The sequence below is a fragment of the Poecilia mexicana genome, unplaced genomic scaffold (genome assembly GCF_051168715.1).
Source record: "Poecilia mexicana isolate PSO_F unplaced genomic scaffold, ASM5116871v1 scaffold_18, whole genome shotgun sequence".
NCBI lineage: Eukaryota > Metazoa > Chordata > Actinopteri > Cyprinodontiformes > Poeciliidae > Poecilia > Poecilia mexicana.
Genome location: NW_028263387.1, coordinates 25,502,175 through 25,528,874, shown reverse-complemented (window position 1 = coordinate 25,528,874; position 26,700 = coordinate 25,502,175). Strand labels below are relative to the sequence as shown.

At 39.0% G+C, this 26,700-nt stretch overlaps 4 protein-coding genes across 5 annotated transcripts in view; all 4 read left to right on the top strand.

The window, feature by feature from the left end:
• LOC148154337 (ladderlectin-like) overlaps positions 1-26,700 on the top strand; it is a 78,540-nt gene that overhangs the window by 5,655 nt on the left and 46,185 nt on the right. The gene's annotated exons all lie outside the window — the stretch shown is intronic.
• LOC106913661 (galactose-specific lectin nattectin-like) lies at positions 8,049-10,380 on the top strand. The gene is made up of 6 exons (XM_088015805.1): positions 8,049-8,166; positions 8,252-8,352; positions 8,916-9,028; positions 9,129-9,263; positions 9,346-9,457; positions 10,062-10,380. Exons 2-6 carry the CDS (start codon positions 8,277-8,279, stop codon positions 10,136-10,138), a joined length of 513 nt encoding a protein of 170 aa, XP_087871931.1. The 5' UTR covers positions 8,049-8,166; positions 8,252-8,276; the 3' UTR covers positions 10,139-10,380.
• Positions 13,687-15,836, top strand: LOC106913010 (galactose-specific lectin nattectin-like). Its single transcript, XM_088015807.1, has 6 exons — positions 13,687-13,794; positions 13,880-13,980; positions 14,252-14,361; positions 14,473-14,607; positions 14,690-14,801; positions 15,459-15,836. Exons 2-6 carry the CDS (start codon positions 13,905-13,907, stop codon positions 15,533-15,535), a joined length of 510 nt encoding a protein of 169 aa, XP_087871933.1. The 5' UTR covers positions 13,687-13,794; positions 13,880-13,904; the 3' UTR covers positions 15,536-15,836.
• On the top strand, positions 21,222-23,916 carry LOC148154339 (ladderlectin-like). Of its 2 annotated transcripts, XM_088015808.1 has the most exons (6): positions 21,222-21,372; positions 21,458-21,558; positions 22,348-22,454; positions 22,616-22,750; positions 22,833-22,944; positions 23,542-23,916. In XM_088015808.1, the coding sequence occupies exons 2-6, from the start codon at positions 21,483-21,485 to the stop codon at positions 23,616-23,618; spliced, it is 507 nt and encodes a 168-aa protein (XP_087871934.1). In that variant the 5' UTR covers positions 21,222-21,372; positions 21,458-21,482; the 3' UTR covers positions 23,619-23,916. The 2 variants fall into 2 exon arrangements, with proteins under 2 accessions (XP_087871934.1, XP_087871935.1); XM_088015809.1 differs by lacking the exon at positions 21,222-21,372 and having other exon boundaries at positions 21,447-21,558.

Here is a 26,700-nt window from a genome sequence, read left to right as displayed (position 1 = left end):
TGTTAAGAGACTAACGTCAACAATGGGCATGGAACAATGTCAAATACTTATTCCACAGATCCTCTCAGAGAGCACAGTAACTTGGTGAACAAACTGTCAGACTTATACTTGTGCCTAATTTCACATTACAGTCCATAAACTAAGCCTGGGATCAAAAAATGTATTGAAAATGTCATTAGCAGAGACAAATGGTTCTACAGAGACTTGGCTAAATGGCTAAAAAATAAAATCAATACTTACAAATAAAAAATGGTTAAAAAATAAAATTAACACATTAAAATAAAAAATATCTCTGAAATACAATCAACACTTGAAAATTAAAAATGGTTCAAAAATAATATCAACACTTCAAAATACAAAATCTCTGGAAAATAAAATATGATGTATGTTGTTTTGAAAAACATTAGAATATAAGCACTTTTATCAAATCTTCATTGTGGTAAGATCATGTAAGTTCTTCTTAAATCCATGGAAACTCAACAGTTTGTAAGGTAGGTGAGTTAGCTCAGCAGGTTAGAGCACGGTGCTGGTAATGCTGAGGTCATCGGTTCAAATCCCGTACTGGTCACTTCGTGTCTAAGGTCTTTCAGACAATCAACACTTCAAAATAAATAAGGGTTCAAAAATAAAATCAATACTTCAAAATAAATAAGGTTTCAAAAATAAAATCAACACTTTACAATTAAAAAGGTTCAAAAATAAAATCAACACTACAATAAATAAGGTTTCAAAAATAAAATCAACACTTTACAATTAAAAATGGTTCAAAAATAAAATCAACACTACAATAAATAAGGTTTCAAAAATAAAAACACTTTACAATTAAAAATGGTTCAAAAATAAAATCAACAGTCCAAAATGTATAATGGTAACTGTTTCTGTCTGTTCAGTCCATAAACTAAGCCTGGGATACAAAAAATATATTGAAGATGTCATTAGCAGAGACGTTCTGGAGGACAGCGACACTAATTTAAGTGAAGTCGCTCAATTTAATTTATTAAAAGTTATTGGGGCCTCAGTCAGTGGTTTTTGTCACTACGAGAAAATGTAGATACATGTATCTGCTTAATTTGTGATGGGATCTGGATTCACAGCGAATATTAACTAAACCGCATAAAATGCGGCTAAATAGCCGATGTTAATATGATTGTAATTTCACGGATAAAAATAGTACATGACCGATTTTTTTTATGTTGTCGGTCAAGTTAAGAATAACAAAAAAAAGTCTAGCGCGACCTGCCCCCCTGACACCAACTCACACACATCTTCATTCACAGTCTTACTTGTGAATCGATTTTTCTTTTCTTGGACCTTTTGATGTTAGCTAGTCGATGTCTCAGTTTTATTCACTGGGAAAATCAATAAGCAGCTTGAGGTGACTCTGCTGCTCTCTAGTGGCGAGAAGCCGTAATGTTAGCTGGTAACAATCGGAATGCATTGTGGGAGATGTAGTTTGTAGTCAATTCGTGCTCAAAACCTATTTTAAATCAATCATGGCCCTATAAAATGCTGGGGGGGGGCACATAAAATGACATGGCGGGCCACATGTGGCCTGCGGGCCTTGAGTTTGACACATGTGGTCTAAACAGTTTATCTGCTTTTTGTGTTCTAAATTGAAACTGAAAGATAAACAAACACTACAAAGAAAAATAGCATTTATGACTGTTAATGGATGCAAAGATTTGCATTATCTTTGAAAAAAGTGCACAGAAAAACAGACTACTGACAAATGGTTAACCAGAAGTGTCAAAGCTTAGGCCTTAGTTGCTAAACTTTCATGGTGCTGCTGTAACAGCATTTTACCTTTTTACTACAACTGTCAGAGCCATAACAGCACAAATGGAAGGTGTGGTTTTGTTTGGCTGTGAATGATGAGGAAAGATATGTTTGCGTACAATTCTGAGGAATTTCCATGTATATAATTTCCTCTTGCTTTGACAGTCTTGATTGTTAACCATTTGTCGGTAGTCTGTTTTTCTCTACACTTTTTTCAAAGATAATGCAAATTTTTGCTTTGTGTCAAGATCAGAAGCTCTATAAGTATCCAGTGATTCTGCAGTGAAGGCTGAAGCTGCCTCCTGGCTAGGAAGACAGATCACTCTTCATCAGGTTTGCTGTTCAAATTTCTGCACATCTTTTTTGTGCTATTGTTTGCAATTTCTTAACATGTATGCTTTATTTTGACTTGTCTTCAGCTTCTTCACTTCATCTCAAACTTGAAGTTGTTGGCCGTGTTCCTCCTTATTTTCTCCATGGCTCTGACCATTGCTGATCATGAGTATTTATTAATTATAAAGCCCTGGTAAAGTTAATAAAACACAGATATCCACAGCTGTCTCTGTACATATTTTAAACTAAAGATTAGTTGGTGTTTTTGTCATCGAATCCACAGTAAATATGACATATCTTCTTGTAGTATACTTTCCTAAAACATAATACAAACTTTATCTTCAGATTATTTTACAGACTTATCTTAATATCTTCACTACTCCTTGCAAAGTACATACCTCATGGTTTTGGTCTGCACAGAAGTCACTGGGATTCATGCCACATACGCCTTGTAACTAAAAGTCTCCATTAGTTTGCCATCAGAACGACTTGTCCTGCTCCAGAGATTTAATTGTTGTCCTTCTGGCTGGACTCCAATCAACGGTCGCTACTTTCGCCATGTTGCCAAACCCATGAATTGGATAAAAGCCGAGGTGATTTCCAACAATATGGTTCTCTTATCATCCATGTTATTTTCTTAACATTGTTCTTAAGAGACAATACTAAGAGAACATTTATTACACATCTCTAAATCAGAAATGTCCAGAAAAACTGTCCATGGTTTGTACAAGATTTAAACTTGAAGAGATTGATTGAAGGCAAAGCCTCAAAATTTCCTCTATTCAACGTTTCAAACTAGAGAAATGTTATAAGAGAATATTAAGTGTGCTTCTTGCAGAAGGGTGCAGTATGAGGTATGAACAGCAGATGGTGCTGGTAATTGTGGTATGCTATTTCATGTAAAAATGTGGTTCTGTTTTATGCATGTAAACTAACTTAAAATGTTATGATGAAATGTTTGTGTTTCCATTATACTTTTGTCTTTTAGAAGCTAAACTTGGACTATCCACAAAGGGCTTTGGTGTTGCTAAAAGCTCCTTTTTGTTTTTATTTCTGCAGCTCAGCAAAAACCGTCTCTGACAAAGATGTAATCAGACATAAGAGTAGCAACCAGTACCAGCATGAGCTGAGCTTCAGATGTGAATGATGAGATGGAGCAAAGTCGGACCATTCACCAGTAGAATGAGACTATCAACAAAAGACAATGAAGATCACAACAACATCCTGGTTTTAGCCAGAATAACCAACCATTAATCCCCCAGTTTCTCCAAATCATTCCCTCTACCCCACCAGACATCTTCAGACTTTAACAGACACCCCAAACTTCCTTTGTGATCAAAACTCAAAAAATAGCATTTTCCTTTCTCAATCTGGGTTAAAGATGTGAGACTCAAAGGTCAACCAGAGTCCAAGATGCAACCTGCAAATCCCAAAGTGAACATCATAATAAAAACTGTCCAGCTTTAACAGGTTCTTCAACCACCACCAGAAAAAGGACAGAAAAGAAGAAGTGTTGGCTTAACGAGTGACTTTAATACCGAGAAGGGTGGCTTTGGTGCAGCAGAGAACTGAGCTGCAGTCATCTTTCCACTCTTACAACCATTAGAGTCTTCTGGCAGATTTCCCAAAATATATCTATCAACATTGTTCACAAATTAGCTCAATAATATTTCACCATTTTGGTTTTTGGAAACTGTCTAATGGATTTAGTTTGAGGTGAAAATGGCCTATGTTGCCATTTTCAGGCTAACCCAAGATGTATGAATTGTTGCTACATTTCATTCTAATGAAACACATGAAATCCTGTTCACACAGACCCCATGCTGTGTTTGCAGTCACTGGGGCATATACTGACTTACAGGAGTTGAATGATTGATTTTAGAAATGCAATGTAAAAGGGTATTGAGTTATCAACCAACTGGTCATTACATGTATTAATACCTTCACATTTTAGTAGCTTAATCATCATCAGACCTCAAGAAGCCATGATCATTTTTATTTTACCAGAGGAGACAAATCATTGGATTTCAGGAAACTTGAGATAACCGTCACCAAGGCAGTCTGTTATCTTACTTAAGCGGTTGATTCATTTAACTGATTGAACTGGTGTGATTTAAAGGACTCCGTCAAAGATACAATCTGGACAAAGATAACACCACTAAGGTCTTTAGAAGGCCTGGTTACTGAGGTTGAAGTTAAGTGTTGAAAACAGTTAGTTGGTTTCAGATGGTCTGATAGGATCAGAGCATCTGAATCCCAGGAACTTAAACTTCATCCAGACTTTTCTTGTTAGGATATGCCTGTGGTGCATTTAGAGCACTGAAATGATTATGAATTATAGATAACTGAAGTGGCTGATATCAGGAAATCCTACCAATGGCTGGAGAAAGCTGGACTCAAGGACAGCACAGAGGCCCTCATCCTGGCCGCCCAGGAACAGGCCCTAAACACCAGAGCAATAGAGGCTCAGATCTACCACACCAGACAAGACCCAAGGTGTAGGTTGTGCAAGGAGGCCTCTGAGACAGTCCAGCACATAACAGCAGGGTGCAAGATGTTGGCAGGGAAAGCGTACATGGAACGACATAACCAAGTGGCGGGCATAGTGTACAGGAACATCTGTGCAGAATATGGACTGGAAGCCCCGAGGTCAAAGTGGGGAACACCCCCAAAGGTGATGGAGAATGACCAAGCTAAGATCCTGTGGGACTTCCAGATCCAGACAGACAAGATGGTAATGGAGAACCAACCGGACATTGTGGTGGTGGATAAAGAGCAGAGGAAAGCCGTTGTGGTGGATGTAGCAATACCAAGTGACCACAACATCAGGAAAAAGGAGAAACTGGAGAAATACCAGGGCCTCAGAGAGGAACTGGAGAAGGCCTGGAAGGTGAAGACCACAGTGGTGCCTGTGGTCATCGGGGCCCTCGGGGCAGTCACCCCCAAACTGGAGCAGTGGCTCAAACAGATCCCAGGAACAACATCAGACATCTCAGTCCAGAAATGTGCAGTTCTAGGCACAGCCAAGATACTGGCGGAGAACCTCAAGCTCCCAGGCCTCTGGTAGAGGACCCGAGCTCAGAGGATGAAGGAGAGAGAGAGAGAGAGAGAGAGAGAGAGAGAGAGAGAGAGACCACCCACGGAGGGTGAGAAGGGAATTTTTATTAATTGTGTGGATCTTTATCTTAGAACCAACAATAAAACAATGTGAATGTATTCAATGCTCTTGAATTATTCTCAAAGTTGAATACAGCATTTGAACAGGCCTAGCACTGAACTCTGTTGTACTCCACATCTAACTCATTATTTATACAACCAAATTGGAACCTGCCTGTTAAATATAAACTAAAATCGCCTAATGAAGTTCCTTTGATCCCTGCAGCTTACTCAAGAGAATATTGTGATCCACTGGATCAAAAGCAGCACAGAGATCCAACAGGACAAGTAGAGACACAAGATCATTATCTTAGGTCATGAAAGTATCATTAATGACTTGTAGAAGTGCTGTCAGTGAGGTTGGGCTCTGAAACAGAAAATCTTCAAACGGTTCTGTTTTACCATCTTATTCCAGTTTGTTAGGTAGCAAAGGAAAGTGACTTAGAAGTTAACTGATTCAGTTTTTTGATCAAGAGCTGATTTTAAGGCTTAAAATACAAAGCAACACAAAGCCATTGGGATATTAATCATATGAATCAAAATTAACTAAAGTGGCTGATTAATTTTTTAAGTTAATATTTTTTAAAGTGTAAAAGAATATATTACCAAAATTTAAACACAGTTTTTGCAGAGAATTCATGAACGATTTGAATATGCATGTGTAGATACCACATAGTGTAGACCTTAGTAAGGATGACTTAGCAGCTTGTAAAACCCTGAGAAGGTGAAGAAACACAAAATGACAGTTCTTCATTTATATTCTGATTTTATCTCTGATGTTTTTCTCACCTAAGACTCCTTAATTTAAACAACATTTGACCAATGGAATACTTTTTTAAAATCATATTTTAACCTTTTGGTAGAGTGGCTGTTGGGATTGTTGTCTTATGACAAGAATGCAGTTTGTTCATAGCATGTTTTCTCTCTGGGGAGCCCTGCTTCCACTAACAGTCCAAAACATGGATGTCAGGTCAATAGGTCACTCTAAACGGTCCCTAGGAGTGGGTATGTGCATGGACGATCTTATGTCCTGTGTGTTTGTGTTGTCCTGTGATTGACTGGCAACCTTTCCAGGGTCTACCTGGAATTTTGCATGCATCTCAAGCATGTCTGGTTATGTTCTTTAGTTTAGCAAGAGGTGAAAAGAGAAGCCCTGAATAGAGCTATGAAAGGGAGAAGAGCTTGTTGTCAGTGGCCTGATGGCTAAAAGTGTCAGTGAAGTGATGAGTTTCAGTTTGGACATTAATTATTGTTTTCAAACCATTTTCTAAAAGCTGGGTCAAAAATGACCCCAACCACATAAAGTTCAAAACAAATGCAGACATTTCAATGGAGGTGTAGTATGAGCCTGGAGAATATCAGTGCTTATTAAGGTATATATCATGTACTTATTAAGGTGTATGAAATATTAAAATAGCAGCTATACACAGGGGGTGTCAAATATGTTTGGATCTTAGCTCAAGGGTACCTCTGGTGCCAACCTGTGGATGCCAAGAATCCATTGTACTTAAGTGTAGCAGGCATTTATATTGAGTTATCTGACATTCTTAATTAAATTCAAATGCTACCAAAAGTGCTAAGTTAGCAAAAGATAGTAAATTGTTCACTTGTTTGTAATTTAATTACAGTACAAATCCAGCCATTTGTACTGTAACAATATAAAACAGGAATTCAAACCATAGTTTTAGCAGAGGATTCATGAACGATATGAATATTCATGTTCAGATCCCACATAGTGTAGACCTTAGTAAGGATGACTTGGCAATTTGTAAAACCCTGAGAAGGTGAAGAAACACAAAATGACAGTTCTTAATCTATATTCTGATTTTATCTTAGGCATGTTTTTTTCCACCCAAGTTTCCTTTCTTTAACCAGATTAAGAAATTAAAACTACATTTTACCAACTGGCTATGTTTTTATTGTATTTAAACCTTTTTACGCTGTTTCCAGGGTAACACAGTAAAGTAGATGATTGGATTGTTGCCATCTCTCTGGGTGTCCTGGCTTCCTCCGACAGTCCACAATTGAATGTCAGGTCAATAGGTCACGTACTCGAGGCAGACCCAACACAGACTAGAAGCAGACGTCTGCCATACATGTCCGCCGAACAATAAATTTTAACAACCATGTACGCGTACTTGGTGTCGCACAGTAAACTCCCTGCTGTCTTGTGTTCACATTGAACTGTTTTTCATGTGACGCCATGATGTGACTGCTACTCTGTCCCACACTGACAGGTGAGCTGATGGAGAAGAAACAGAGCTAGGTAACAAACAGTGGAAACTAGTCCAACTAGTTTCCATTAGGATTGTGAGAAATTAAAGGAATTTGTCAAAAGAGTATAAGCAGGCAGTACGCTCGAGTATTCAGTCTCAAACATCTGGACAGTAGGCGCGGAGTCTGCTCAGCTCACAAAGTGTGCACAGCATGCCCAAGTATGTGGGGCATTAAGGTTATCTGCTGTTAGTATTCTGAATGAAAATTGAATGATAAACAGACACCGCAAGGAAAATAAATGGCATTATGAATGTAGGTGGAAGCAACGATTTGCACTTTGACCTTTGAAAAATTTCCATAGAAATAAAACCTATCAACAAACGGTGTGCCAAAGTGTAGGTCTTAGTCGCTACAATTTCGGTTAATGTTGCTCAATTTCCCAAACCCTTCTTGCTGCAACTGTCACAGCCATGACAAGGACAAAGACCAGGTGTGGTTTTGGTTGATGGTGAATGATGAGGTAAGGTATGAACTAGACCTGGTTATGGAGAGCAGTTCTGAGGAACTTTACCTGTATCATTTCCTCATGTTGTGTCAAGATCAGAAGCTCTATAAGTATCCAGTGATTCTGCAGTGAAGGCAGAAGGTTCCTCCTGGCTAAGAAGACAGATCATCCTTCATCAGGTTTGCTGATCAAATTTCTGCTCATCTTTTTATCAACATGTTTGAATTTTATTAACATGTATGCTTTATTTCAATTTGCCCTCAGCGTGCCTCATCACTCCATCTCCATCATGAAGTTGTTGGCTGTGTTCCTTCTTGTTTTCTCCATGATGGCTCTGACCAGTGGCCTCAGGTTCAAGATTTGCAGTGAGTATTTATTCATTATGAAGCCCTGGTTAAGTTACTAAAACACAGAAACACAAACTAACTCCAGGTTAAAGTGTCTACAGCTGCTCCAGATTATGGCTCTGCTGATTTGCACAAGAGTCACAGGTTTTCCTGTCATTGAGGGAGTTACATTAAGACTAACGCCACACACACAATAGGGCTCACTGATAAATCAGCATCAGTTTCCTTAATTTTGGGAGATCTTTGATCTGTTGATACAGATGAAACCGATCTTATCCACCTCAGCTCAGGGCTAAAGATCAACCACTGTCCTCTTCTGCTCTGCCATGAAAAAGGTTTGACTGAAAAACCTGCCCAGCAGGTCATGTCTGCTCATTTTCATTAAACAAAGTCGCCCATCTGTTGCCACCACAGTGACTTTCTTGGTATATTTAGCAACATTTCAGACGAAAGAAAAAATCAGTTCCAGCTAAAATAGGAATCAGCAGGTCAGACTTTTTAAATGTTGATCAGCCAGAAAACTGGAGTCGGTTCACCGCTGACGTACGCCTCTTCACTGGAAGTCTGTATTTGTTGGTCAGGATTCCGACGTATCTGCTACCCGGTTTATAGGCCGTGTCCTCCTGGCTGGACTAGAATCAACGGTCGCTGCTTTCGCTATGTTGCCAAATCCATGACTTGGGCGAATGCTGAGGTGATTTCCAACAAAACTGTTCTCTTATGTTCATTTGATCTCTTTTATTTTAACAAAACCCAGCTAATACCTCAAAAAATTCTCACGTGTTTCTCTGTAGAAAAACTGTCTGTCCATGGGAGCAAACCTTGCATCAGTTCACAACGCATACGAGTACCGCCGGGTTCAGGCTCTGATAACTGCAGCAAGTCGTAATTCCAGAGAAACATGGCTTGGAGGCTCTGATGCACAGCAGGTACTTTAGCCACTACACTTTATTTGTTATGTATTTTGTGAAACACTGAATGAAATGTGTCATCTACTGAACACGATTCTAGGAGAGAACCTGGTTGTGGAGCGATGGAAGTCCTATGAGGTACACAAACTGGTGTCGAGGGCAGCCTGATAATGCAGGACACAGCCAGCACTGTTTGCAGATGAACTGGTCAGGTAAAAAAAATATAACGTCTGTTTTTTCAGTTAATAAATGGCTTCTGGGTGAAAAGCTTATTTTCTCTGCATGTAGACTTTTTGTACACACACATCAGAAATTAAATCAGACAAAACTTCTGTTTTATGTCGGTCAAAATTACCAAAATTATTTCCATTTCCTAAACTGCGAGAATATTTCTTTGAGATTTGTAATTGTCTTTTCATTCAGATGTTTATATGCATTTTGATCAGAATCAGGAATAATTGTCTTTTTAACTGTATGAACCTAAAGGTTTTCTGACCAAAATGTGTGTAAAATTCTGAATTCGAAGAAAATTACAAAAATGGTCTTTCAAAAAATGTTCTGGTTTACTTTTCTGGCATGTATCAAAAATAAATCATTCTAATAAATATGACCTAAAAATGAGAGAAATTAGTACTTAATTACCTTCAGAAAAGTTACAAATTGTGTATGTTTTTAACAAACAAAATATTATATTCATTTTTTGTGTCAAGAAGGTTTATTACATCATCCTTTCCAATCATTTTCATAATACTGCGTCGGTCACTTCAGGGTTTGCAGTACGTGATGTTCGACTCATATTTATTCTCTTGCTTTTAGGTGCAAAGTGCTGGGATGACTTGTGGTGTAATCACAGTCGGCCTTCTGTCTGCGCCAAGAGACTCAGAAGACGTTGAGGTTCCCAAAGAGGCCTGATGTGTAAAACAGAACCAGTGGAGGATGAATGCTGGGAGTTTCTGTTTACCTGCCTTTTTGCACCTTCATAGAAAACCAAAAGATATTTCTGCATCTTTTCTTCATATCATTTCTCTCTTTAATGCAACCTAAGGAATGAAGCGACAAGCAAACAGCAGCTGGATTGTCTCTCTGTAATGAGATCAGACTGAATGAGTTATAATAAAGGATCATCTTAGCAACACTTTCTTCTATTCTTTGGCTTAGCAAGAAAACGTTGAGGAATCAACACAAGACAATGTGTGGTTTATTGTTTTCATGTTGTTCTGTTTAACACTATAATGCACTAGTTATTACAATATAAATATCACATTGTAGCAAAGAACATTTTACATCCTGGAGGCCCGGCATCCTGCATTTTTTGTTCTCTCCCTGGTTTAACACACCTGGATCAAATGATGGCTCATTAAAAGGTGTAAGGCAAGAGCTTTAAAGGTTGTTATTTTCACCAGGTAGGGAACTAAAACATGCAGGATGTTGGCCCTCCAGGACCGACTTTGGGCACAACTGGACTCACGAACCTTTTGAATATGCATGTTTAGATCCCACATAGTGTAGACCTTAGTAAGGATGACTTAGCAGCTTGTAAAACCCTGAGAAGGTGAAGCAACACAAAATGACAGTTCTTCATTTATATTCTGATTTTATCTTAGGCATGTTTTTTAACGTAAGACTCAATTTTTTTTATCAGATTAGGATAATTTAACCCTTGCGGGAGCGAGGACTGAGTTAAACAGAGGACTGTGGAAAATGATACAAGTTTTACGTGTGTGGGGTCAGTTGGACCCCATTTCTGGACAAAAGGGTTAAACTACATTTTACCAGTGGGATGTGTTTTTATTGTATTTAAAACCTTTTGACGTTGTTTCCTTGGCAGCACAGTAGAGTAGTTTATTAGATTGGTTTGTTCTCTCTGGGTATCCTGGCTTCCTCTGACAGTCTAAATATGAATGTTAGGTCAAAAGGTCACTCTAAACCACTGCCCTGCAACGTTTAGATGTGCCTCTGCTGCACCACCTGAATAAAATAATCAGGTCTCTGGAGAACTGATCTACACAAGGAGGAGGTAATTAAGATATTTCATTCCAGTGTTTTGTACCTGTGGCGCACCTAAAACCTGCAGGACTGGAGTTTGACACCCCTGCTCTAAACTGCCCCTGTGTGTCTATGAATGTGGATGATTTTATTTCCTGTGTGTTTGTGTTGTCCTGTGATGGACTGGTGACCTTTCCAGGGTCTACCTGCTTTGTACCCAATGCCCACTGGAGAGAAACACCAGAAACCCACACCAGCAACGTCACAATAAGTTTAAGACGTTTTAGTGTTGGCAGATAAACATTAGACGCATTAAGATGCAGCAAATGCAAAATGTATTAAACTATTAATTGCACAACGGTTTCGTAAACCACAGGCAATGGTTACAGGACTATGATGAAGCATTTCTCCCCTCATAGGCTTCCTTTTTCATCAAAAAATATGTTTTAATATTTTTAGTGTGGTGTCCAGTGAGTTATTTTTCAGCTTTCACCACATATTCAATTAGAAATAAAGTAAAATGGTCCTTAACCCTCCTGTTGTCCTCGGGTCAAAATGACCCGAGGACAACAGGAGGGTTAAGAGAAAGTTACAAATATATATTTGGTATTTATGTTATCTAACTGTTACTGAGGAACATTAAGAAACATTTTTTGAATAAATATATTGTGTTCATTGATTCTGAAAATAATATTAACTGGAATATCAGCTAGTCTCTGCCATATGAGATGCTTAAGCTTGTAGCTCCTTCATAGGTCAGGTGTCCAGGTTTCCACCTCTCTAGTTTCCCTTTATAGTCACTCAGTTTGTGAGGATGACAAATGGGCAAATGGTTTTTACTGTACTTCGTCTAAAGGTCCACACACACTCGGGCGTACTTCAGCCTGCATGTACCTGAGGCAGACTCAACACGGACTAGAAGTGGACATCTGCCATACATGTCCACCCAAAGATCAATTTTTTACGACAGTGTGTGCGTACTCGGTGTCACACAGCAAACTGCCCGGTGGAAACAGTGTTCACATCGAACTATTTTTAATGTGACAACAATATGATAAAGTTGAGAATGGGGTTACACAGCTTAGTATTTGTTAGGGATTTTATGGTATTATCATTTTGTTATTACTTTAGTTCATATTCAGTCTAATGTTAATCAATAGTTAATCAACATTCAGTATTATTGTGATTTTCAGTTAAAGTGTTCTCTTCCTTATGTGTGTATGAACTGACCTGGAGGTCACAACTGTCTGTTCATCTTCATGTGAGACAGTTAACTCTGTGTTTCTCAGACCTTAAATTCTTATCAACCAGAATACCTCCTAACTTAGGTTGTCTTATGTTTATCTTCCCTCTTTGTTGACAGTTTGACCGAGATTTGAACCGGGCTCAGGCCGTAAATCAGATATCACACCTGGAACTGGGTTGCTAGTTGTTTGGGTTAAATGTTTTACGACCTCTGTTGTTTTTCCTGGTTGCTCCCTGTGGCTGTTCTGCTTTGACAATAAAACAGGGGCTCACGCTGAAGCAGACCAGAACGCTCTGTGAACGGCTCGGAGGAGCAGTTGGCGGAGTCTTCTCCTTTTGCAAAAGCTTGGTCATAAAATTCATATACGTTGTCTGTGGTTCTTTTATGTAGGTTCGAAAGGAAAAATACCTGTCATTATTTTCTTAAAGTCAACAGCAACATGATAAAAGTCGACATCAACTAGTCTCTAGCACTGACCGGGTACATGCTCGTTTATGATGGCTGCACATGTAGATTTAAAATTATTACGTCAACCACAATTGTGCTTTTGGAACATAATAAACTAAACTCATTATGAACAGATTCCATTTGATTGCAGTTCATTTCATCGCAGACTGCTGCTGCCATGCAGAGCCGGATGCTGTGCTGACTCAGCAGCGGCTCGCTGACTTTGCAGGATGATGATGTGACTGCCACTTTGTCCCATGCTGAAGCTGAGGCTTTCCGGATGGAGAAGAAACAGAGCTAGGCATCCAACCAGTTTCCATTAGGATTGAGAGAAATAAAGGAATTCGTAACAAGAAAATAGGCAGTCAGTATTACGTCTCAAATGTCCATGGAAAGTACATGTGGAGTCCGCGCACGCCCTGTGCATAGTGTTCATAAACGCTATACATTCCAAGGAAAATAAATAGCATTTATGATTGTAGGTGGAAGCAAAGATTTGCATTTTGACCTTTGAAAAATGCTCATAGAAACAAAGACTATCAACAAACGGATAAAAACCAGCAGTGTCAAAGTGCAGGCCTTTAGTTGTTACACTTTCAGTTAATGTTCATGGAACAACATCCCTAAGAACATTTCATGCTGCAACCGTCACATCCATGACAAGCACAAAAATGAGGTTTGGTTTGGTCAATGCTGAATGATGAGGCAAGGTATGAACTAGACCTGTTCACAGAGAGCATTTTTGTGGAATTTTTATCTGTGTCATTTCCTCATGTTGTGTCAAGATCAGAAGCTCTATAAGTATCCAGTGATTCTGCAGTGAAGGCAGAAGGTTCCTCCTGGCTAAGAAGACAGATCATCCTTCATCAGGTTTGCTGATCAAATTTCTGCTCATCGTTTTATCAACATGTTTGAATTTTATTAACATGTATGCTTTATTTCAATTTGCCTTCAGCGTGCCTCATCACTCCATCTCCATCATGAAGTTGTTGGCTGTGTTCCTTCTTGTTTTCTCCATGATGGCTCTGGCCAGTGGCCTCAGGTTCAGGCTTTGCGGTGAGTATTTATTCATTATGAAGCCCTGGTTAAGTTACTAAAACACAGAAAAAATGGTCTTAAGACCGGTCTCGAGACCAAGAACAATTTTGAGTACCACAACACTGATATTTAGCAAAAAAATATGTTTTTCAGACAAAAAAAAATCAGTTTCTTCTAAAATAGGACTCAGCAGGTTAAGCTTTTTAAAGGATGATCAGCCAGAAAACTGGAGTCGGTTCACAGCTGACGTACGCCTCTTGACTGGAAGTCTGTATTTCTTTGTCTTCAGGAAGACCTTACCGGTTCCCATTTTATAAGTGCTGTCCTCGTGGCTGGACTAAAATCAACGGTCGCTGCTTTCGCTATGTTGCCAGATCCATGACTTGGGCGAATGCTGAGGTGATTTCCAACAAAAATGTTCTCTTATGTTCATTTGATTTCTTTGATTTCACTGTTCTTAATTAACAAAACCCAGCTAATACCTCAGAAAACTGTCGTGTTTCTCTGTAGAAAAACTGTCTGTCCATGGGAGCAAACCTTGCATCAGTTCACAACGCGTACGAGTACCGCCGGGTTCAGGTTCTGATAACTGCAGCAAGTCGTAATTCCAGAGAAACATGGCTTGGAGGCTCTGATGCACAGCAGGTACTTTAGCCACTACACTTTATTTGTTATGTATTTTGTGAAACACTGAATGAAATGTGTCATCTACTGAACATGATTCTAGGAGAGAACCTGGTTGTGGAGCGATGGAAGTCCTATGAGGTACACAAACTGGTGTCGAGGAGAGCCTAATAATTCACGAGGCAGCCAGCACTGTTTGCAGATGAACCATTCAGGTAAAAGAAAATATCACGTCTGTTTTTTTCAGTTAATAAATAGCTTCTGTGTGAAAAGCTTATTTTCTCTGCATGTAGACATTTTGTACAAACACATCAGAAGTTAAATCAGACAAAACTTCTGTTATTTTCGGTCGGCTAGAATTACTAAAATTGGGAAATTGTGAGGAAAAACTTAAGAATATTTGTTAGAAATTCATTTTGTGACTTTCTTCTCATTCAGATGTTTTCATACATTTTGGCCAGTATCAGGGATAATTGTCTTTAAAACTGTATGAACCTAAATGTTTATATACATTTAGGTTTTCTCACCAAAATGTGTAAACTTCTGTATTTGAAGAAAATTACAAAAATGGTCTCTCAAATAGTTTAGTTTTCTGAAAAGAAGTAATTTCAGGTAATTCTAAAAGACCTAAAAGAAGAGAAGTTTGAACATATTTAACTAAAGACAAGATAAAAATTGTGTATCATTTGGTGAATGTAAATATCTGGTTTTAACTGTACATTTACTGCATCAACAGCAGGAGTTTATATTCATTTTTTGTGTCAAGAAGGTTTATTACATCATCCTTTCCAATCATTTTCATAATACTGCGTAGGTCACTTCAGGGTTTGCAGTACGTGATGTTCGACTCATATTTATTCTCTTGCTTTTAGGTGCAAAGTGCTGGGATGACATGTGGTGTAATCACAGTCGGCCTTCTGTCTGCGCCAAGAGACTCAGAAGACGTTGAGGTTCCCAAAGAGGCCTGATGTGTAAAACAGAACCAGTGGAGGATGAATGCTAGGAGTTTCTGTTTACCTGCCTTTTTGCACCTTCCTAAGAAAACCAAAAGATATTTCTGCATCTTTTCTTCATATCATTTCTCTCTTTAATGCAACCTAAGGAATGAAGCGACAAGCAAACAGCAGCTGGATTGTCTCTCTGTAATCAGATCAGACTGAATGAGTTATAATAAAGGATCATCTAAGCAAAACTTTCTTCTGTTCTTTGGCTTAGCAAGAATAAAACTTTGAGCAATCAAAACAAGACAATGTGTGGTTTATTCTGACTTTGTGATGTTCTGTTTAACACTATCATGCACTAGTTATTACAATATAAATATCACATTGTAACAAAGAACATTTTACATTTTTAATATATAGTATTTCTGTACAAATTTGACTATTTTATTGTTCAAGCATCAAAAAGATATGGTTTCTTGTACATTTCACTTTTTTAAATTCATACAACTTTTAAGTTTTGTCAATCCCAATGCAAAAAAAAAAAATATTTCAAAAATACATTTCATGATTCAGAACAATAATCCTTTGCAATGGGTGAAGACAAGAATATCTTGGGAACAGAATCTGGATGAGAGATTACTGAGGGGTTCTGGCAACGCTGCCTGGAAGTATTCACACCTCCTCTATCTGCACTAGACAGTGTCTCATACAATTCAAGGTTTTATATCGTCTGCATTGCTCTAATAAACTTTCTAGAATGTACCCCAGTCTGTTTGAGATACCATGCAGACAAAGCTACTGTAGATCATATATTTTGGTGTCAACTATTAAACAGCTTTTGAGAAAACTTCTTCCTTCGTTGTCCAGAAGGTTTGCCTGATGCAACAGCTTTTTCCCATGAAGGAGTCCTACATGAGGACCCCTACAAAGTCTTTGGGCTCTTGTTTTGATTATATGAAAGTTGGAATGAAAGTAATGCAGAGTTAATATCCATATTAAGGCATATGTGGCATTTGAACTATTAAAATGGCAGCTAAAAACATTTTTAGAGGAGTTCTCAAACGTGTGGATCTGAGCTTTGGCCGACTCTGGTCTCTAATCCCAGTGGATGCCAGGGATCCATTGGATTTATATGTAGTGTGCATTTAAATACACACTGCATTTATTTATTTATTGATTTTTGCCATCCAAAATCCCTAAATAAATTCAAGTGCTACAAAAAGCTAGCAAAAACACAGTGAATCGTTCACCTGTTTGTAATTGAAGCACTGAGTAAATCCAGGCATTCCTTGATTTTCTTTGGTGTTGAAATCTGAGACATTGAGGTCAGGATTTGACCTGCAGTCCAGGAGAAATACTCAGATGTGAGCCAGAAGAGATTGTATGAAGGTAAAGCCTCAGTAGTTCCTCTAGTCTATGTTTAAAACTAGAGAAATGTTGTAAGACAAGACTAAGTGTTTGTTCTGCAGGAGGGAGCAGAACAAGGTTTGAACTAGGTGTTGCACCAAATAGTCGACTAGTCGATTCTTTTCTCTGCAATGACTTTTTTCTGGGCCAGTCGACTAGTTGCTATCACGTGACAAAACAGATTTTTCCAAGGAAATGACAGAAGGTGAACTAGATGAGTTTGTCAGAAAGCTCAAATTATATAAAAATGTAAATAATTTAACAAAGAGAAATTTACAGTATAGGCTACTGCAATAGGTGGTTAGCGCGGCGCCCCACATACAGAGACTTTAGCCCGCGGTAGTCAGGAGTCCGACTCCCGTCCTCCATTCTCTGGGCCCAGGCCTCTCTCCGCTCTCTCTGCCCCCTTACAGTCAGACTGCTGTCAAATAAACTAGTGCCGAAAAAATCCTTTAAAAAATATAAATAAAAAGACTACCGGAGCGACAACGCGTCATGATGTCAGGCTTTTTTATCCCTCAACTACCCCAACTGATCAGCGTCACCCTGCGTATTGAAGCTTCTAACCTGGCAGCTTTACGCTCCTTTACAGATGTGGTTTGACTACATCTGGAAACTAAGTCCAAGCTTCATCCTGAGGATCTGATCGAGGCGGTGTCTGCCACCGTCTGCATGTCGGTTCAGAGAGCCGCTGCTGAGTCAGCAGAGCCTCCTGCTGCGCATCGGGCGGAGGAGCAGCAGGAGGAGGAGCAGGAGAAGCAACAGGAGGAGCAGCGGGAGGAGCAGCAGGAGGAGGAAGAGCAACAGGAGGAGCAGCGGGAGGTGCAGCAGGAGGAGCAACAAGAGGAGCAGCAGCAGGAGGAGCAGCAGGAGGAAGAGCAACAGGAGGAGCAGCGGGAGGAGCAGCAGGAGGAGGAAGAGCAACAGGAGGAGCAGCGGGAGGTGCAGCAGGAGGAGCAACAAGAGGAGCAGCAGCAGGAGGAGCAGCAGGAGGAAGAGCAACAGGAGGAGCAGCGGGAGGAGGAGCAGGAGGAGGAAGAGCAACAGGAGGAGCAGCGGGAGGTGCAGCAGGAGGAGCAACAAGAGGAGCAGCAGGAGGAAGAGCAGCAGAAGGAAGAGCAACAGGAGGAGGAGGAGCAGCAGGAGTTGCAGGAGCAGCAGGAGGAGCAGCAGGAGGCTTATTAAACTGTAACTAAACAGGATCCGTTCATAATAAGTTTAGTTTGTGATGTTCCAAAAGCACCATTGTGGTCAGTGTGATAATTTGGCTCCTATACTAGTAGCTGTCCAGAGATCATTAGCATCAGCCGGTGTTTGGAAAAAAAAAAAAAAAAGTCAGACCCAACTTTGTGCAACAAACTTTTCTCCGCTGCTCACGAAGAATGATCTGTTTATTGCTCTTTTAATTCTGCATACTAGACTTAGTAAAAGCGGGAGAAGGGGAGGGGTGACAATAATTGCTGTGAAAATAGCTGATAAAGCCTCCAAGTAGTTGTGAAGCATTTTGCACTATGACGTCACCTCGATTAGTCGACATCGACTCGTCTAGTATCATGTTGTAGTCGGCCTTAAAAAATATGTAGTCGTTCAAGCCCTATGAACAGCAGAGGGTGCCAGTAATTGTGCCATGTCATTTCATGTAAAAATGTGTTTATGTTTTATATATGGCTACAAAATTGAAATGTTTTGATGAAATGTTTGGCTTTCCATTATATTTTTGATTTTTAGAGGCTAAACTTGGACTATCCATAAAGGGCTTTAGTGTTGCTAAATACTCCATTGCTTTGTATATCTGAAGCTCAGTGAAAACATCCATCCATTAATTTTCTTACACCAGTGGGGCCCAAAGTCGGTCCTGGAGGGCCGGCATCCTGCATGTCTTACTTTTAACACACCTCGTTAAAAGGCGTAAGGTAAGAGCTTAAAAGGTTGTTACTTTCACCAGATAGGGAAGTAAAACATGCAGGATGTTGGCCCTCCAGGACCGACAGGGCACAACCGTAGGAAGGGAAGGTGACTGAGAGGTTTATGACTGGTTCAGTTTTCTTGATCAAGAGCTGATTTTTTAAATGCTTATAAATTGCAACACAAAGCTATTGGGATATTAATAAAATTCTTTAAGTTTGCTTTGAAGTGGCTGATACCTTTATAAATGTGTATTTTTGAAACCACCACAGAATATATTACTGAAATTTAAAACAGTTTCAGCAGAGGATTCATGAACGATATGAATATTCATGTTTAGATCCCACATAGTGTAGACCTTAGTAAGGATGACTTGGCAATTTGTAAAACTCTGAGAAGGTGAAGAAACACAAAATGACAGTTCTTCATTTATATTCTGATTTTATCTTAGGCATCTTTTTTAACCTAAGACTAATTTTTTTAAATCAGATTAGGATAATTTAAACTACATTTTACCCATGGAATATGTTTTTATTGTATTTAAACCTTTTTACGTTGTTTTGTTGGCAGCACAGTAGAGTAGTTGATTAGACTGTTGCCTTCTCTCTGGGTATCCTGGCTTCCTCTGACCGTCTAAATATGAATGTTAGGTCAATAGGTCACTATATCTGCCCCTAGGTGTCTATGAGCATGGATGGTTTCATGTCCTGTGTGTTTGTGTTGTCCTGTGATGGACTGGTGACCTTTCCAGGGTCTACCTGCCTGGCCCCAATGCCCACTAGAGACACCAGCAACCCAGAGACTGCACTAACAAACAGGAACAGACAGTGGTGGAGCGTTTAATGGGAGTAGTGAAGAACAGTAAACAATTATTTTAGATGTTTACCTGATATCTGATGAGAGTAACCATGCATGTTTCCTTGCCTGGTAGCTTGTTTTGTCACCTGACGCTGACCTTCTCTGCAACCTCTGCAGGTTTTATTAAAATTACAACTTTAAAAAAATCTACAAACTTCGACCAAATTAATTTCCAATATGAAAACCTTTTCTCTGAGAAGGTCTCTAGCACTGACCGGGTACATGCTTGTCATGTTCCGTGTTTCTGTGTGGTTTTTTTGAGTTTCTGTGTAGTACTGTTCCGTGTGAGTCTGTCTCTGCGTCTTCCCCGTTGATTGTTTCCCAGGTGTGTCTCATTCCCTTAATTACCCCATGTGTATTTAAACCCACCTGTTGTCTGTGTTCCTCGTCGGGTCCCTGTCTAACTGTGTCTTACGAATGTCTAGTTGTTGGTCGAATGTAGTCCGCACTCTCCAGTAGAAGTGCCAAGTCCTGGTTTGTGCTTGCTCCCGTTCAGTCCGTATAGTCTGTTGCTACCGGCGTTTAGCTGCATGCTTGTTTCTGCCGTGCTGCCTTTCCTGGACTGTGTACCGAGCATCATCATCATTAAACTCTTCTCACTCATCATCTTACCTGGGTCTCGGCGTCATCTCCTCACCACCAACCACACGCCTCATGACAATGCTCGTTTATGATGGCTGCACATGTAGATTTAAAATTATTACGTCAACCACAATTGTGCTTTTGGAACATAATAAACTAAACTTATTATGATTGCAGCTCATTTCATCACAGCCTGCTGCTGCTCCACAGCCGCCATGCACAGCAGGGTGCTACATTCAGCAGCGGCTCGCTGACTTTATGTGATGATGACGGTGATGATGATGTGACCGCTCTTTTCTGTCCCGCACTTAAGCTGAGGCTTCCCGGATGGAGAAGAAACAGAGCTAAGTGCCCAACTAGCTCATCAAACTCGCTAGTTTTCATTAGGATTGTGAGAAATAAAGGAATTTGTCACAAGAAATTAGGCAGTCAGAATGGTCAAGTGTGAAGTCTCAAATGTCCATGGACAATACGTTCAGAGTCCAGCCAGCTCACAAAGATTTGACACTATGCACACGTATGTGGGGCCTTAACCTTTGTGCCTGCGAGGACTGAGGCAAATGATACAAGTGATATGGGTGTGGCATCGGATGGAGCCCATTTGTAAACACAAGGGTTAAGTTTATCTTCCCTTTTGGTTCTAAGTGGAAATTCAATGATAAACATACACTATAAGGAAAATAAATAGCATTTATGATTGTAGGTGGAAGCAAAGATTTGCACTTTGACCTTTGAAAAAACTGCACAAAAAAACAAAGGCTACCAACAAGAAGTTAACAACCAGGCGCATTAAAGTGCAGGCCTTAGTCGCTACAATTTCGGTTAATGTTCGTGGAACAACATTTCTAAGAACCTTCGTTGCTGCAACCGTCACATCCATGACGGGCACAAAAATGAGGTTTGGTTTTGGTCAATGCTGAATGATGAGGCAAGGTATGAACTAGACCTGGTCACAGAGAGCATTTTTGTGGAATTTTTATCTGTGTCATTTCCTCATGTTGTGGCAACATCAGAAGCTCTATAAGTATCCAGTGATTCTGCAGTGAAGGCAGAAGGTTCCTCCTGGCTAAGAAGACAGATCATCCTTCATCAGGTTTGCTGATCAAATTTCTGCTCATCTTTTTATCAACATGTTTGAATTTTATTAACATGTATGCTTTATTTCAATTTGCCTTCAGCGTGCCTCATCACTCCATCTCCATCATGAAGTTGTTGGCTGTGTTCCTTCTTGTTTTCTCCATGATGGCTCTGACCAGTGGTCTCCGTATCATCCATCACGGTGAGTATTTATTCATTATAAAGCCCTGGTTAAGTTACTAAAACACAGAAACACAAACTAACTCCAGGTTAAAGTGTCTACAGCTGCTCCAGATTATGGCTCTGCTGGTAAACATTATTTAGTGTTTTTGTCATTGTTTTCTTATTTCCTAAGTGTGACTGCTTGGATCCCCAATTCTGATCCACAGTAAATATGACATATCTTCTTGTAGTATAGTTTACTAAAACATAAATACTTTTTCTTCAGTATATTTCATAGATTTATTATTTTAATGTCTTCACTGCTCCTTGCAAAGTGTCACTGGGTTATTTATTGTCATTGAGGGATTTATCTTTTTGTTAATAAATGTAATGTTCTATCATCATTAATACTTATGCCACATACACAAGGGGTGTGCTGATAAATCGGCCCCAATTTTCTTAACTTTGGGAGATTGGGGATCAATTGATATTTACAGATGAAACCGATCTTCTCCACGTCTCTTATCTACCTCAGCAGAGGTCTAAAGATCAACCACTGTTCTCTTCTGGTCTGATTGAGAGAGGTTTGACTGACAGACCTGCCCAGCAGGTCATTTTCATTAACAAGGGTCACCCATCTGTTGCCAAATCAGTGAGTTTATTACTATATGTAGCAAAAAAGTTTATTTGTCAGACAAAAAAAAATATCTGTTTCAGCTAAACTCGGACTGGGTAGGTCAGACTTTTTAAACAATCAGCCAGAAAACAGGAATCTGTGCACCTCTGACTTACACCTCTTGACTGGAAGTCTCCATTTGTTTGTCATCAGGGCGATTTCACTTGCCGATTTTAAAGATCTGTCCTCCTGGCTGGACTAAAATCAACAGTCGCTGCTTTCGCTATGTTGCCACACCAATGACTTGGGCGAATGCTGAGGTGATTTCCAAGAAAAATGTTCTCTTATTTTCTTTTTTGCTATCTTTTATTTCACTGTTCTTGATTAACAAAACCCAACCCCTCAGAAAAGGGCTAAAATAATTGTTTACTGTTCTTCACTATTCTCATTAAACACTCCACCATTGTCTCTTTCTTTGTAGAAAAACTGTCTGTCCATGGGAGCAAACCTTGCATCAGTTCACAACGCGTACGAGTACCGCCGGGTTCAGGCTCTGATACGTGCAGCAACTTGTAGCTGCAGAGAAGCATGGCTTGGAGGCTCTGATGCACAGCAGGTACTTTAGCCACTACACTTTATTTGTTATGTATTTTGTGAACCACTGAATGAAATGTGTCATCTACTGAACATGATTCTAGGAGAGAACCTGGTTGTGGAGCGATGGAAGTCCTATGAGGTACACAAACTGGTGTCGAGGGCAGCCTGATAATGCAGGACACAGCCAGCACTGTTTGCAGATGAACTGGTCAGGTAAAGAAAATATCACGTCTGTTTTTTCAGTTAATAAAAGGGCTTGTGGGTGAAAAACTCTGCATGTAGACATTTTGTACACACACATCAAAAGTTAAATCAGACAAAACTTCTGTTTTATGTCGGCTAGAATTACTAAAATTATTTCCATTTCCTAAACTGCGAGATTATTTCTTTGAGATTTGTAATTGTCTTTTCATTCAGATGTTTATATGCATTTTGATCAGAATCAGGAATAATTGTCTTTTTAACTGTATGAACCTAAAGGTTTTATGACCAAAATGTGTGTAAAATTCTGAATTTGAAGAAAATTACAAAAATGGTCTTTCAAAAAATATTCTGGTTTACTTTTCTGGTATGTATCAAAAATAAATCATTCTAATAAATCTGACCTAAAAAAGAGAGAAATTAGTACTTAATTACCTTCAGAAAAGATACAAATTGTGTATATTTTTAACAAACACAATATTATATTCATTTTTTGTGTCAAGAAGGTTTATTTCATCATCCTTTCCAATCATTTTCATAATACTGCGTCGGTCACTTCAGGGTTTGCAGTACGTGATGTTCGACTCATATTTATTCTCTTGCTTTTAGGTGCAAAGTGCTGGGATGACTTGTGGTGTAATCACAGTCGGCCTTCTGTCTGCGCCAAGAGACTCAGAAGACGTTGAGGTTCCCAAAGAGGCCTGATGTGTAAAACAGAACCAGTGGAGGATGAATGCTAGGAGTTTCTGTTTACCTGCCTTTTTGCACCTCCATAGAAAACCCAAAATATATTTCTGCATCTTTTCTTCATATTTCTCTCTTTAATGCAACCTAAGGAATGAAGCGACAAGCAAACAGCAGCTGGATTGTCTCTCTGTAATCAGATCAGACTGAATGAGTTATAATAAAGGATCATCTTAGCAAAACTTTCTTCTGTTCTTTGGCTTAGCAAGAATAAAACTTTGAGGAATCAAAACAAGACAATGTGTGGTTTATTCTGACTTTGTGATGTTCTGTTTAACAACATCATGCACTAGTTATTACAATATAAATATCACATTGTAGCAAAGAACATTTTACATTTTTAATATATAGTATTTCTGTACAAATGTGACTATTTTATTGTTCAAGCATCAAAAAGATGTTTTCTTGTACATTTCACTTTTTTAAATTTATACAACTTTTAAGTTTTGTCAATCCCAATGCAAAAAAAAATATTTCAGAAATATATTTCATGATTCAGAACAATAATCCTTCGCAATGGGTGAAGACAAGAATATCTTGGGAACAGAATCTGGATGAGAGATTACTGAGGGGTTCTGGCAACGCTGCCTGGAAGTATTCACACCTCCTCTATCTGCACTGGACAGTGTCTCATACAATTCAAGGTTTTATATCATCTGCATTGCTCTAATAAACTTTCTAGAATGTACCCCAGTCTGTTTGAGATACCATGCAGACAAAGCTACTGTAGATCATATATTTTGGTGTCAACTATTAAACAGCTTTTGAGAAAACTTCTTCCTTCGTTGTCCAGAAGGTTTGCCTGAAGCAACAGCTTTTTCCCATGAAGGAGTCCTACATGAGGACCCCTACAAAGTCTTTGGGCTCTTGTTTTGATTATATGAAAGTTGGAATGAAAGTAATGCAGAGTTAAAATGCATATTAAGGCATTTGTGGCATTTGAACTATTAAAATGGCAGCTAAAAACATTTTTAGAGGAGATCTCAAACGTGTGGATCTGAGCTCATGGCCGACTCTGGTCTCTAATCCCAGTGGATACCAGGGATCCATTGGATTTATATGTAGTGTGCATTTATGTTGAGCCATCTAAATCCTAAATAAATTCAAGTGCTACAAAAAGCTAGCAAAAACATTCAATCGTTCACCTGTTTGTAATTTAATCACTGTATAAATCCAGGCATTCCTTGATTTCCTTTATTGACGAAGAAAATCCCGTCTGAGACATCAAGATCAGGATTTAACCTGCAGTCCAGGAAATACTCAGATGTGAGCCAGAAGAGATTGTATGAAGGTAAAGCCTCAATAGTTCATCTATGTTTAAAACTAGAGAAATGTTATAAGACAAGAATTAGTGTTTGTTCTGCAGGAGGGTGCAGTACAAGGTATGAACAGCAGAGGGTGCCAGTAATTGTGCCATGTCATTTCATGTAAAAATGTGTTTATGTTTTATATATCGCTACTAAATTAAAATGTTATGATCAAAGGTTTGGCTTTCCATTATATTTTAGATTTTTAGAAGCTAAACTTGGACTATCCATGAAGGGCTTTAGTGTTGCTAAATACTCCATTCCTTTGTATATCTGAAGCTCAGTGAAAAGATCACTGGCAAAGATCTAATCAGACATAAGAGTAGCAACTAGTACCAGCATGAGCTGAGCTTCAGGTGTGAATGTTGAGATGGAGATCACTGAAGGAAGGACGAACAAGAAGCTGAAAATCTCAGAGACCTGTCAGCAAAATGGACGATTCACCAGGACAATGAAGATCAACAACATTCAGCTTTCAGCCAGAATGACAAAACAAAAATCCCACAAAGTTTCTCCAAATCATTCAGTGTATCAGACATCAACACAGACAGCTCAAACTTCCTGCAGCTTCTTCAGCCTGTTCACGAGAATATTGTGATCCACTGGACCAGAAGCAGAACTGAGATCTAACAGGACAAGTAGAGACACAAGTCCTTTATCTTAGGTCATCAGAGAATCATTAATGACTTTTACTGCTGTCAGTGCAGTGATGGGCTCTAAAACCAGACAGAAACTTTCCCAACAGAACTGTTTTACTGCCAACACCGTCTTATTCTGGTTTGTTACGTAGGAAGGGAAGGTGACTGAGAGGTTTATGACTGGCTGATTCATTTTGTAAGTTAATATTTTTGAAAACATCACAGAATATAACTAAAACTTAAAATGTAGTTTTCATGTAGGTTCATGAACTTTTTGAATACGCATGTTTAGATACCACATAGTGTAGACCTTAGTAAGGATGACTTAGCAATTTGTAAAAGAAAGTGAAGAAACCAAAATGACAGTTCTTCATTTGTAGTCTGATTGTATCTTAGACAGGGTTTTCTCACCTAAGACCAGATTATTAAGCAAATTTAAACTAAATTTTATCAATTGAACATGTTTTTATTCTATTTTAATCTTTTTGTGTTTCTTGGTGGGCTGCACAGTAGAGTAGATGATGGGATTGGTTTGTTCTCTCTGGGTATCCTGGCTTCCTCTGACCATCTAAATATGAATGTTAGGTCAAAAGGTCACTCGAAACTGTCCCTATGTGTCTATGAGCGTGGATGGTTTCATGTCAACACCATCTTATTCTGGTGTGTTACGTAGGAAGGGGAGGTGACTGAGAGGTTTATGACTGGCTGATTCATTTTGGAAGTTAGTATTTTTGAAAGCATGGAAAAATATATAAGTGAAATTCAAACTGCAGTTTTTGCAACGGATTCATGAACGATATGAATATTCATGTTTAGATACCACATAGTGTAGACCTTAGTAAGGATGACTTAGCAGCTTGTAAAACCCTGAGAAGGTGAAGAAACACAAAATGACAGTTCATTTATATTCTGATTTAATCTAGGGCATCTTTTTTAACCTAAGACTTTTTTTTTTAGCAAATTAGGAAAATGTAAACTACATTTTACCAGTGGGATATGTTTTTATTGTATTTAAACCTTTTTATGTTGTGTCCTGGATAGCACAGTAGAGTAGTTGATGGGATTGTTTCCTTCTCTCT

Excerpts from the sequence above, each read along its gene's own strand:
- LOC106913661 (XM_088015805.1), top strand. The coding sequence starts at position 8,277 with ATGAAGTTGTTGGCTGTGTTCCTTCTTGTTTTCTCCATGATGGCTCTG. Across the intron at positions 9,029-9,128 it reads TGACTTGGGCGAATGCTGAG|AAAAACTGTCTGTCCATGGG; the intron begins GTGATTTCCAAC and ends GTTTCTCTGTAG. Across the intron at positions 9,458-10,061 it reads TTTGCAGATGAACTGGTCAG|GTGCAAAGTGCTGGGATGAC; the intron begins GTAAAAAAAATA and ends TCTTGCTTTTAG.
- LOC106913010 (XM_088015807.1), top strand. The coding sequence starts at position 13,905 with ATGAAGTTGTTGGCTGTGTTCCTTCTTGTTTTCTCCATGATGGCTCTG. Across the intron at positions 13,981-14,251 it reads CCTCAGGTTCAGGCTTTGCG|GAAGACCTTACCGGTTCCCA; the intron begins GTGAGTATTTAT and ends CTTTGTCTTCAG. Across the intron at positions 14,362-14,472 it reads TGACTTGGGCGAATGCTGAG|AAAAACTGTCTGTCCATGGG; the intron begins GTGATTTCCAAC and ends GTTTCTCTGTAG.
- LOC148154339 (XM_088015808.1), top strand. The coding sequence starts at position 21,483 with ATGAAGTTGTTGGCTGTGTTCCTTCTTGTTTTCTCCATGATGGCTCTG. Across the intron at positions 21,559-22,347 it reads TCTCCGTATCATCCATCACG|GGCGATTTCACTTGCCGATT; the intron begins GTGAGTATTTAT and ends GTTTGTCATCAG. Across the intron at positions 22,751-22,832 it reads GAGGCTCTGATGCACAGCAG|GAGAGAACCTGGTTGTGGAG; the intron begins GTACTTTAGCCA and ends ACATGATTCTAG.